The sequence below is a fragment of the Anarhichas minor genome, unplaced genomic scaffold (genome assembly GCF_050575085.1).
Source record: "Anarhichas minor isolate MPS153535 unplaced genomic scaffold, ASM5057508v1 ptg000018l, whole genome shotgun sequence".
NCBI classification, from domain to species: Eukaryota; Metazoa; Chordata; class Actinopteri; order Perciformes; family Anarhichadidae; genus Anarhichas; species Anarhichas minor.
The window spans coordinates 3,794,378-3,806,651 of NW_027466464.1; the positions used below are offsets into that span (position 1 = coordinate 3,794,378).

General features: G+C 40.8%; 1 protein-coding gene across 1 annotated transcript; it reads right to left on the bottom strand.

Moving 5' to 3' along the window:
* Positions 1-375: 375 nt before the first annotated feature.
* On the bottom strand, positions 376-10,410 carry ddx4 (DEAD (Asp-Glu-Ala-Asp) box polypeptide 4). Its single transcript, XM_076095059.1, has 22 exons — positions 10,393-10,410; positions 10,256-10,304; positions 9,986-10,033; positions 9,869-9,907; positions 9,179-9,193; positions 8,856-8,903; positions 6,407-6,451; positions 6,271-6,297; positions 6,095-6,136; positions 5,933-5,968; positions 5,806-5,841; positions 5,682-5,720; positions 5,454-5,596; positions 5,012-5,164; positions 3,114-3,268; positions 2,463-2,592; positions 2,220-2,386; positions 1,998-2,143; positions 1,279-1,378; positions 918-1,188; positions 678-785; positions 376-588 (listed from the first exon to the last, which is right to left on the bottom strand). The coding sequence occupies exons 1-22, from the start codon at positions 10,408-10,410 to the stop codon at positions 511-513; spliced, it is 1,893 nt and encodes a 630-aa protein (XP_075951174.1). The 3' UTR covers positions 376-510.
* Positions 10,411-12,274: the final 1,864 nt, after the last annotated feature.

Below are 12,274 nucleotides of genomic sequence, written 5' to 3' on the forward strand. Positions count from 1 at the left end.
GCTCATATTTCGACTTCCATTCTTATACTAGCTATAGACGCACCTATTTTACTTCCATATAATCTGTAGCATACTTATTTTTGTACGACTTCACTGGAATCAATTCAGACTGCTATTAATCCCAATCTTTCTAAAATCAGCACTCCATGTCCATTAACATTCGTCACATTTACACTTCTCCATTTCTAAAGTGGACTTTGGGTCTTTCAGGGAGGACTCACTTCAAAGGATTAAATGCTTTTGGGAATATAAGAACTACTGGACTGCCTTAAATTTAACACGTGACAATAAAAGTAGGCTTTGCTTTGAACAAATATGTATTTATTTGAGATTTTTTTTATCCTTGAAAACACAACACAATTGTAATTGGGACACCTTGAAACTTTGACTTTTCACAATTTTAAACTTAGTCTAGTCTAAACGGAAATTCTTTGCTAAAACTACAACAAGCTAGACACCTTAAATCAAAAATAACTCAAGTCAATGCTGTTTGTTGCTTTAACATTTGCTCTACTCCCATTCTTCTTCCTCCTCTGCAGGCTGAGCAGCCGGCTGGCCCATCACATCTTTCTCTTGGAAAGATCCTCCCTGAGGACACGTGATGGACAGAGGACAGTGTGAGGACAGACACTGACATCACCAACATTTCAGAGGAATAAAACAAACAATGCAGTTACCTTCCTGGAGTCTGTCGAAGCAAATCCCTTCCTGGGGGGGTTGAAACCTGCAGGTCCACCACTGCTGAGCGCAGACTCCTCCAACCACGAGGGCACTTCCTGCTGGGCCTGTCCATCCCAGTCAACACACACATGACACCATGAAGGCCAACACTCACTGTGCTTTGAGTACTTCCTGTAATGTTAATTACTAATAAAAGGCCCAACACCCATGTGTGTGATAAAGCTGACGGCTCTTACCTTGGACAGGACTGTGACAAGGGAGCGGGCCAACTGGCCATCAGTGTCGGGGTCATAGAAAGACACCGCCCTCCCAATGTTCCCGCAGCGGCCAGTTCTCCCAATGCGGTGGACGTATTCATCAATGTTGTTGGGGAGGTCAAAGTTCACCACATGCTGTACATCTGGAATATCCAGACCGCGGGCAGCTACAGAGGTTGCCACCAGGACTGGACATTTGCCAAAGCGGAAATCTGCCAGAGCCTGCTCTCGCTCCCGCTGCTCACGGTCACTGTGAGACAACACAACATAGTTCTAACCGCATTCAGATGTACAGATTACTCATTACTTCCTGTAAATACATTACTGACACATCACTTACCCATGAATGCTGGTAGTCGGAACCTTCTGCTGGCACAAGAAAGCGGCAATGAAATCCGCTTGTCTCTTGGTCTCCACAAAGACCATGGTGCGCTCCGTTCCTGCAAAAAACAGACGGATAAGAAGTGGACGCAGTCGTCGTGATGTCACCCATTGTTTGTGGACTGTGGGTTGTAAGCCCTGAGTTCGTCTCTGGTAGAGACCTGTCAATCACTGTGTAGCCCCGCCCTAAAGCATACCCTGCTTTATAGTCTATTTGACTCAAAATGGACCATAACTTAATAAAATAAACATCATGCTGTATTGAAGAAGACTTGAAACTAGAGATTGAGACCATAAACTCATGTTTACTGAGGTAATAAATCAAGAGAGAAGTGGAGTCATTTTCTCATAGACTTCTATACAACCAGACGAGTCGCCCCCTGGTGGTCATTAGAGAGAATGGAGGTTTGAAGCCTTGCAAAAACATCTAAATGAAGATTGTAAGACAAACACCAGCTCATGTTACATATTCGGTCCTACAAGAGCTGCAGAGTGCTCTGTGGTTAAAAGCTACATAATGCTATATAGCAATGCCACCTTTATAGAGTAGACTTTTATATGGATCTGCTGCAAGTAATCCTAGTCTAGTTTTAGCTGATTGGATTCCAAGTATTCATTGATACATTGTTGTCCTTGCTAATATTTGGAGGCTGGTAAAATAGCTACAAAAGACCGTACCTGTGGTCTTGAGAATGTCAACGAGCTGCTCCCTCTTGGAGAACTTGGTGACTTGGATAAACGTCTGCTCCACATCGCTGCAGGCTCCGCCCACCACACCCACAGCCAAGAACAAATAGTCAGTCTTGAGGAAGTCAGCCGCCAACCTGCAAAAACACGACCATATTGATACATGCCAAGCTCACTTCTACAGTACAAGATGTGGCTGATGAAGGTGCAGACCTTTGGATGTCCTCAGGGTAGGTGGCACTGAACATCAGAGTCTGACGGTTCTCTTTGGATGGCAGTCCAGCGGAGCCCACCAAGCGGCGCATGTCGGGCTCAAAACCCATATCCAACATCCGGTCAGCCTCATCCATGACCAAGTACCGCAGCTTAGTCAACCCAACCTGGAGCACAAACACCATCCAGTTACAGTGAAAGCTTTCAACTGACTGCATGACTGAAAATACTGAATGCATTTACCTTTCCTCTTCCAATCACATCCAACAGTCTCCCTGGTGTTCCACACAGCACATTGCACCCCCTGAAGATGTCTCTTATTTGGTGACTAGTGCTGACTCCACCATAGACCACTACTGGACGCACACACGTCCTACAACAGTCAGAGGTCTCTGATTAGAAGCCAGCAGTATGTGCAGAAAGGTTAGGGGGTTCGTTTTTAATTTATAGATAGAATGGAAATATTGCTTAGAAGATGCATTGTATTTTTGATTCACTGTTCATTTTACAGTTTTATGATTGTTTCACAGCGGTTACGTTCTAAAGCACAAATAACACATCCACACCTCCTCAAACCTGGTGGAAGGTGCCGGATGTTGAATGAAAGAGGCCGAGGCCTGTCTGCTCTGTGACACAGCATATAGCAGCACACAAACAATAGCACAGCGATGGAACAACCCTCTCTCCGCCGCTTTGTATCAGACGCCAGAGTGACACATACTGTGAGCCTGACCTGGGACTGAGAACAGGCTGCACCCCCTGCTTATCGGCTTTGGGGGGGGGGGGGGGGGGGGGGGGGGGTGTAATGCACTGATTGAAAGGACTTATGTTTGCATCACATTATACCTTTAACTCGTGGTAAAACACTATTTGTCAAAGCCAGTCTTAACATACCCAAAGGCAAACTTCCTGGCCTCCAGGTAAATCTGGTTGATGAGCTCCCTGGTTGGGGCCACAATGATGGCTTCAGGCTCCTGCTGCTCACTGAAGGAACTGGCTGCCACACCATCTGCCATTAGCTGCTGCAGGATAGGGAGCAGGAATGCAGCCTGGAGGGGGGAAGATGCATTCATACTCTATTTACAATAAAGATTTCAGAAAACACTCAATTCAAATGAATAGGAAGTAAATGATAGTTTCTATATTTGTATCAGCAGCCGATGGATCCGTGCATGTCTAGTAGTGGTTTAACGGACCAGTTGGTCAACCCTCACCGTTCGGTACGCATGTGAACCGCGGATTAATTACAGTTTAACGTTAACCATTACAGTGTGAAATAAAGTTTTACTGACCATTGTTATCCGCCAATATTCAGTAAATTATGAGATCAGGACATCTGCATTTATGCTTTTCTAGTTGCTGATCTCTGATAATGTTACATTGTGAACAATCAATGAGTGTTATCATGTGTTCACATGTAATCAGTAAAATGTAGTTTTGGTGATAAACTTCACATGAATATAAAAGATGAATTATGAGCCGTTTTAACTTCCTAACACGAGCTCTAAGCACATTATACATCATTAAAACTAATAATAACTAGATTTGTTTTAATCAATAAAAATACAATCTTTTTTTCCCCCTTATCATTTGAATTGTGTTTTTATGAAGAAAAAAACACTACAAGTAAAGTAAAAGGATAACATTTAGAATTATTGATGGTTTACAGACTTATGTGGTTGAAATGATTTGGGACAAAAATGTATTCTGGAGCCCGGTAGAGCAGCTGCTTTAATCTAACAGTATGGAGCATCAATGAGCCACAATTACTATCTGTGAGAAAAAAAAAAAGAAAAAAAAAAAAGAAAAAAAAAAAAGAAAAAAAAAAAAGAAAAAAAAAAAGAAAAAAAAATCGAAAAGTTACATTGGCTCCTTTTTTTTTTTTTTTTTAACTTTTGCGCTGATCTGAAATTTGATCTGATCCGTTGCACCACTATTGTCTAGGCCAGAGGTAGCCAACACAGTGCCCGCAGGGACCACGTGAGTCGCCCGCAGGGCACGTTAAAAAAACAGCACTAGTATGAAGGCAAATCACTGTAAAAATTTGAGAGCGCAATTAAGATCATGCGTGTGGAGGTCACGCACGTGCAGATTAAACAGTGTATGTTACTTTGACGAGTGCTTTCACATCACTCCGCGCAGAATATCTCTGCTCGAGCAAGCAAAATTGCCACCTGCGAAGAGAAAACCATGGTTTGAGCGCGAGGGGCGTTCCCTAGCACGCAACTACTATCACTGCTCGCAAAACTTTCACCTGCTCGCTCACGAGTACTTTCTTTTTGACACCAAGTGGGCGGACCCAGTCACCATTGTATAACTACTATTGGTTACAATCATCGTCTTTGGGTTGGCCGGATATCAATCTTACATTACTAATAATTTGTATCACCATGGGACAGAGTTCATGATTTGTTCAAAAAAATCTTACAACGGTAGTGGTTAGTACAAACGAGACATGATGTGAAGATATGACAGTTAATGATTTCCTAAAAAATGTTAGAAGTGATAATTTGTACAAAAATATAACGGGTGTGATTTTGAACAAAATACACAATCATTGTGAGGAATAGTTAACATGTGACAGTCTCTTCACATATATTATTATTATAAAAGGCGATCTGTGCAACTTTGTTATTCAGGAAGTTTGTATTAAACAAGTAGCCCTTCGTACTACTCAGTACCCTTGAAGTAGCTCTCAGTTTCAAAAAGGTTGGTGACCCCTGGTCTAGGCTCTACCGGTCAGCACAGTGTACCCTCTATACCTTTTATAACTTCCACCCCTCTCAACTCACAGTTTTACCAGATCCAGTCTGGGCACAGGCCATGAGGTCTCTGCCAGCAGAGATGATTGGGATGCCGTGCTTCTGCACAGGGGTCGGCTTCACATAACCAGACTTGCTGACGTTTTTCCTCAGGGACTCGCACAATGCTGCCTCATCAAAGGTCTGAAGGAAGAACCATCCATAACTTATACAAAGCTTCAAGGGACAGTTTATATTTGTTGCCATTAGGTTGTTTGAGTTACATCCTAGTTAAGGCCTACAGATTTGTACCCTCACACCGGGGCCAGAATTATTTTAATGATGAATGATTGAATTGGTTGATTAATCATCAAGTCAATAAATTGTCATCATCCTTTTGAGAACCACTTACAGAAGCATCTTTAATTGATTATTTCATCTGACGAAGCAGCAACTCATTCATGAAATAACTAGTTACTGCAGCACTTCTTACCTCGACAGCCTGCGGTGCGTTTGGTCCGCTGACCTCCACCAATATGTCATCATACTTGTCAAAGTTAATGCCTTTCTCATAGTGGGCAAAAATTGAGTCTTCGTCTTCAGTAGGGGTTGGGGGAACGTATGTGACCCTGGGTCCTGAGGGTCACAAGTGGTAAAAGCTTAATCATACTGCAGGACTGATGAATATATTTACATTCACAGTTCATTCACTTACTTTCACCATCGGCTTCATCCGTCTTTTCTGGATCTTTAGCTTGCCCTGTGAAATACAGAAGTCACGTTAGTGAAATGTTTCAGATTGCAACTAAAAGGCTAAAATCAATTCATCATAAAAACATTACAACCACCAGCAAAGATCTCCTCATCTTTCCCCCGGTAGCCTGCACAGATAGAAGACACACTGGACATTTACCAACAGGAAACCATGATTTAAGGGTTAATAATCCCAAAGGTAGGTGATTGCTCAGTTACCTGCTCCAAAGCCTCCCCTGGCACCATGGTCACCACCTTTAACACATTACTAAATTAGCAATACATTTCAGAAAACTAACTTCATGCAAAAGCTGCCCTGCGTCACTTACAATAAATAAATGTAAATATATATATTAATAATAGGACTGTATCAAGAAATACCTTGTCTGAAACCTCCTCTGTTGCCTCTTCCTCCTCTAAACCCTGTTCACAACATAGTGTTGAAATACAAAGAAGCACAGACAGTTGATGACAAAGTATTTCTTTGTGGAAAATTACAGCTTCAAGTTTAAAACAGTCAACAGATAAGTGTTTTTGTACTTTGTGCGTCTACCTACCGCTCTCATGAACTCCATCATCCTCTCCTGTAAAATCAAGGCAGTTCATGTAGTCAGCTGAAATGTCTTTAATAGAGTTTCACTCAGACTACACTGGAGTCCAGTGGTCTCAGTAACAAACATAAGACAACATTACCATTGAAGTCATTGCGATCCATCCCGCCAAATCCTCTGCTGTGCCCTGAGAGAATAAACATGCTTTTAGGACACATTTCATAAACAGAGTTTTAAGCTTTCAATTGAATAAAAAAAAAATCTGACAACGGACACCAAAATAATCAGCTAATACTTTTCATATTGTTCAGAAGGTTTAATCCGGGATTATACTTGTAATGTTTGTGGTCGTGTAAGTTTCCTAAATGTTTTTGATACTTTCCCTTTGTGAAACTGTTGGAAACCTTTTCAACAGCAAGCTGACTGCTTCCAAGAAAAGTGGTAGAGCCATCTCTGAAGCCTACAGGGGACTTGAGTTTAACTACTAGGCCTGTTTTTAGCCCCCTGCTCGGAAATTGCATACTCCTACTCCTTTGAGTACACTACCCAAACTACAAGGTCTATTTTAATAATTTTGATGCTAGAATACTGGTAACACTTGTGAGATGTGTTGATATACATTGATTGATGTATATGTTACTGGTTAATATAGAAAAATAAGAGATTACACAGCTGAAATTGAAAACATTCAGCTCCGCCTGGAAAAAATGCACTTTCAGTGATAAAAAGTTATTGAAATAATGCAGTATGATCCCTAAAAACTTTCTTAAGTCATAGCATAACTGATCAGTAGTTATTACAAAATGGTTAGAGTGGAATAAAGTGAATAATAAGAGGTTTTTATTACAAAGGGGTCAGGCGAGGTCATCATTTTCGAACCAGCTGTTGCAGCTCTTACATTGTACTTTTATACACTATATATTTCACTTTCTTTATCACTCATATGATTCAATACATCCAAATACAGATAATAGGAATCATATTCATATAAATAACATCATCAGAGCCAGTTTTGGCTGTCATCTGTAGGATTTTCTCATTGCATGGGTGTGTGTGTGGCTGGATCTCAGCCTATCCTCGGTCGATTTCCAAAAACAACCCCTCCTTAGACGCGTCACAGGCTTAGGAAGACTCATGCCAAATTTGGTGGCGATCGTCAAAAGATTTCGTACAATAAAGTTGCCAGAAGTGAGGCGTGTACCCCGGCGGAAATTTCCGGTCGCAGGCAGTCTGACCACTCGCCCAAGCCCCCTTGACCGCTCTTATTCTGGAAACAAGTCGGAAGTCAACAGTATGCAGTTGGCAGCAATGACTACAGCTTTGGAACGGAAATTCCGCGACGTTATTATCCATATTTTGAGAAAACTTGGGCGCATAACCACGATTTTTGTCGGCGAAGTTCAGCATGAAGGTACGTTTGATCGGGACACAACGGTTTAGTGCTTCTACGGATCGTAAAACAGAAGTTAGTTACGTGTTCCGCCACGTGTGCTAATGCTAATAAATGCTTTGTATGACTGGGTAGCTGTTAGCATGAGGGTACAAACATTGATTTACTGTACTCATAGCGCCGATTTCTGGCCCGGATTTGGTGCTTTTATGCCACGATATTGTTATACTTATATGAGTAGCCTATAGTTGTCTTTGGAGTTTATAATAAGTGACTTATATGATGTTGTCCACACGTTGCTATTTCATCCAAAAAAAAAAGTGGCCGTGTCCACACTACTGGCTAATAATCATGCTATTTTCCGCATTTGATTTTGGGGTACCCTCAACACGAGCGCCCCCCAATTGGGGGGCGCTCGTAGCCAGAAGGTTAATACGTACAGCAGGAAAGTATCACTTCAAGTAGAGAAGCACCGATATGGAATTCTAGGGCTAATTATCCGTTTACGCTGACTGATATTACTAGAAATATGTGACGAGGATAATATATTTTTAGATTGACATGTTTGCTTTTATAATTCAACACCAATAAGCCCCCACCATCCATAGAGCACATATACATTATTGTAAACTTATTTGTAGTAACTTTAGATTTTTTAAAGTTTATATTCTGATGGTTAAACAGGTGCTTTCTTAAGAGGATTTTGTTGTACTTTTAGATAATGAGCAGTCGATTACTACTTTTATCATTTCATTCTCTCTGCTGCGTGTGGCTCAGCCCCCACTCTCGCACAAACATGCATGAATAGAGAGCAGAGGTGAGAAGAAGAAAAAAAATCTTGTCAAAACTGTTGGAACATATCCAACTATATCAATAACCGATAAATCGTACATCCCTACTCTACAGTAAAGACAGTATTAAAACAAACACTATCCTTTAAATCAGGGTTCTTCAATGTTTTTCAGGCCAAGGACCCCCGAACTGATGCATAAACATACCTGTTATCTTGCATACAATACTGAACTATTAAAATAATGCACAGATTCATGTTTGGAAAAAGTACCTCCACGGACCCCCTGTTGAAGACCTTTAAGTATTTCAACATTTACTCCCAACTACCAACTTTTTGTTCTTCACACTTTATGGAATACCACTCACAGTCTAATCCAAAGTAGAACAATACATGTGTCTCATGTCTCACCTCTGCCTCCACCTCTTTCTGCTGCTCTATTATTCCAGCTGTCCCCATCTATAAAGAACAAATTGGAGGGTCAGTAGCACCGAGGACTGAGCAACTGCTGACACTAATTAGCATAATGCTGCACATTTCTTACTGTATTTAATTCTCTGCATTTGAAGAAATCTTTCACTCTATATTTTAATATTTCCCATAATTTAATATTAAATTTGGTTAGAACTTTTAAATTTGTTATTTTTTGTATTTCCTGTTTTAGCTCCTTTAATAAATCTGTATTTTTTAGGCATTGAGTATTTAGTTTCCAGAAGCCTCTGCACATTTCTTACCATTCCCACCCCCACCTACAAAACAAAAAGCACCAAAATTAGATCAGAACATTCTACAATGCCCATACAGCTCAATTTCATCCCATCTAAGCATCAGTTTATACTCTAATCCAAACTACAACACAAATACTGGTTTTGGCTGGAAGCAGCAACACTGCTTCTAGAGTGCATCAGTCCAGTACAACATCAAAGAGACAGTGTAGGATTTGGTGCCATCTAGCGGTGTGGTTGCAGACTAAAACCAACTGAATACTCCTCTGCTCACCCCTCTCTTTCCAAGACTGCAGTAACGTGAGCCGCAGAGTGCAAACCGATGTAACGCCCTATGCCTCGCTCAGAGCTCATCCTTTGGGCAGCTGGCAGTGACAGTTTTGCACTTAACGGGTCAAGTTATCACATTCTGGGCAACTGTAGAAACATGGAGGACTCCGCAAAGAGGACCAGCTACCTGTGTCCATATGAAGGCCTCATTCTATGCTATTCTTAGTTTCAGGTGATTAAGCACAAATGAAAACATAGTATGGAATATTTATATTCCAGTTCTGATAAGATTCCCCAAAATGCTACACACCGGCCCTTTAAGAGGACTAAAATATCACTTGTTATGGAGGCAAACGTAATTCTATTGATTCATTTTATTTATACATTATATTTGTTCTACTTGTTAAATAATGTGAGATGCATGGGAACCTCTTTTAAATCCTCCTTGTCTGCCTCTTCCACCACGACCTGGAGAGGAACAGAAGAACATTTTTAATCAATGTTGTCAAGGGCAGAGATGGTCATTGTTCAACTTTCCATACTTACCCCTTCCAAACTCGCCACCATCAGTGTTCCAGGAGCCTCCTTGTGTGCCTAAAGGTGATCATGTCCAAAGAATACATCATCTTAACTTAAATAGGTAGCAAACTTTTCTAGTTGCCTGAACCCTTTGTTTGCAGTTGCACGGTGATTTCAACAGAAGCTTAAGGACAGGTAATTTCACACGTTGAAAGTGGATGCAAAAGCTCTTAAGGCTCAAAATCCATTGGAAAATAATTACCGCTGAATATTTAGTGTACAGAGCAGTAAACATACCTTCACTGGAGGTGTGACCAGTTACTGCAGTGGTACTAGTAGTGGTTTCCTGTAAAGATGAGTATATTCAAATCAGGCTGACCATCTGGCTTCTTGGCAGTAACAAAGCTGGACATAATAAGCAAACGACTTACCGCTTCTTCCCACTCGTCCATTTTTGTTCACCTAAAAAATGCAAACACATAGCCGACATTCAGATGCTAGAACTGTAACGTTATTGCACTTGCTTTAGACTAACGAGAAATACTACTATGGTGGTACAAGCTCGGTAAGGTTACCTGAATTATATATCAATAGATTAGTACAAATGTACAAACAAATTACACGTACATTAATGTAACGTACATTATATCCTTTAATAGTGTGTTTGTTGAAGTTACTTCATTTAATTTCCCAGCAGTAAAATCAGCATTTCTTAAGATTTTGGCGCAGCACGCTGTCGGTCCAGCACGTGATATGTGACGCATTACACCGACCTCGTGCTCATCTTAATTAACGCCACTAATAGGCTAGCTAGCCTAATGCTAAGCTCAAACACCACAAATATAAACTGTGGGCAAACCAGCAAGGACAATTATCAACCGTTCTACCCGCCAGGTTGTACTTCAGTTAGTAAATGTTAGCCTACCCATTTTAACTAACGTTCAATTAACGTTAGCAACTAAGCTAATGTCACTGCTAACGTTAACCGTTCCTTTGCTAGTTTAAGACTACAAAATGATCTTTGGCTACGTTTTGGCTAATAACGACAAAGAGCGGGACGAAGCCTAACCCCCACATAAAACTATTATTTTTACATAATAGACGGAGAAAGAAAGCATAACCTGACATTAGGTATGAAGGTGAAGGCCACATACGAATGTCGACGCCTGTTCGAAAAGCAGGCAGGGTGTGGCGCTAGCTAAGTCAGGTAACGTTAGCAAAGTCAGGTAGCTCCACGTGAATAACAAAATAGAATAAATGTTGTCAAAATATCCATTCTGATATGTAGCAAAAACTATAAATTCTAGCAAACTTTCATAGCCTTACCTTATCAAATGCTTCTCAAGTGGAATATGATTAATTTCTCCCTCGTGGCGTGTCTCTGCTCAGTCAGCTCGCTGCTTCGTTATGGGTCGTGCTCAAAGTGTGAACACGGACCTACTGGCTTGGGTTGCCAGTTCCGCTGCTTTCCCGCCCAGCTGGTTTGTTTTTCAAAATACAGCTAAAGATGAATTAATATGAATAATAATAAACTCTGGTCAGAGGTTTAGGTTTATTTTTTGTAAATTGCACCCGCTAAAAATACGATTTGATTTTTGGAATCAATTTATTTGGAAAAAGAATGAATCTCTTGCACAGGTGATGGAGAGAGGGTTGTGTTGGAAAAATACAGAATGATATATGCATAATGCTTGTACTTTTCCATGACTGTGCACCTGTTTGCATTTAGCCTTCAATTCCATATGACCTTGCTAATCACAGATGTTTTTTGAAGACAGATATCGCATTCGCTTCAAAGAGGTGCACACCTGGGCAGGCAGCCACACTATTACATATGAATCAACCAAGAAGATGGTTCAAACTGGTCCAAACCTTCACTGTATCATGTGTGAAAGTTGTTTGTCACAGTATAAAATACAGGGACTTAGTGACAGAGCTCTGAGCAAGCTACGAGACGCTTAACTGTATGTGCTGTGACTCTGCTCCGTCTTGCAAGAATAAATCTCCTGATTATTGATTACACACTTGGTGTCGAGTAGAATTTTTCTAACAGGTTTCCCTCTTTCTTCCATTATGCATTTGTTTAACTGGACAAAATGTAGACACACTAGAAGTTTAACTTTTACTAAAATGGGTAAAAAACAAATCCTAAGGGTCATAAAGCCTGCTCAGTGGAGGGTTTCTGTAACGTTTTCCTCTTTACAGTTTTAAAACATTTAATTGGTGGTGATATTCCAGCCTAGGAACATTTGTTGTTTTCTGGGTCTAAGGGCAAAAATATAACTTCAATGGCAGGTGTAATCTTTTGTGCACCTG

Bases quoted from the DNA above. Each gene is read 5' to 3' on its own strand.
- ddx4 (XM_076095059.1), bottom strand. The intron at 9,908-9,985 runs GTAAGTATGGAA...GTTCCTCTCCAG, and splicing joins TGGTGGCGAGTTTGGAAGGG to GTCGTGGTGGAAGAGGCAGA. The intron at 3,269-5,011 runs GTGAGTTGAGAG...TCCCCCCTCCAG, and splicing joins AGACTGGATCTGGTAAAACT to GCTGCATTCCTGCTCCCTAT.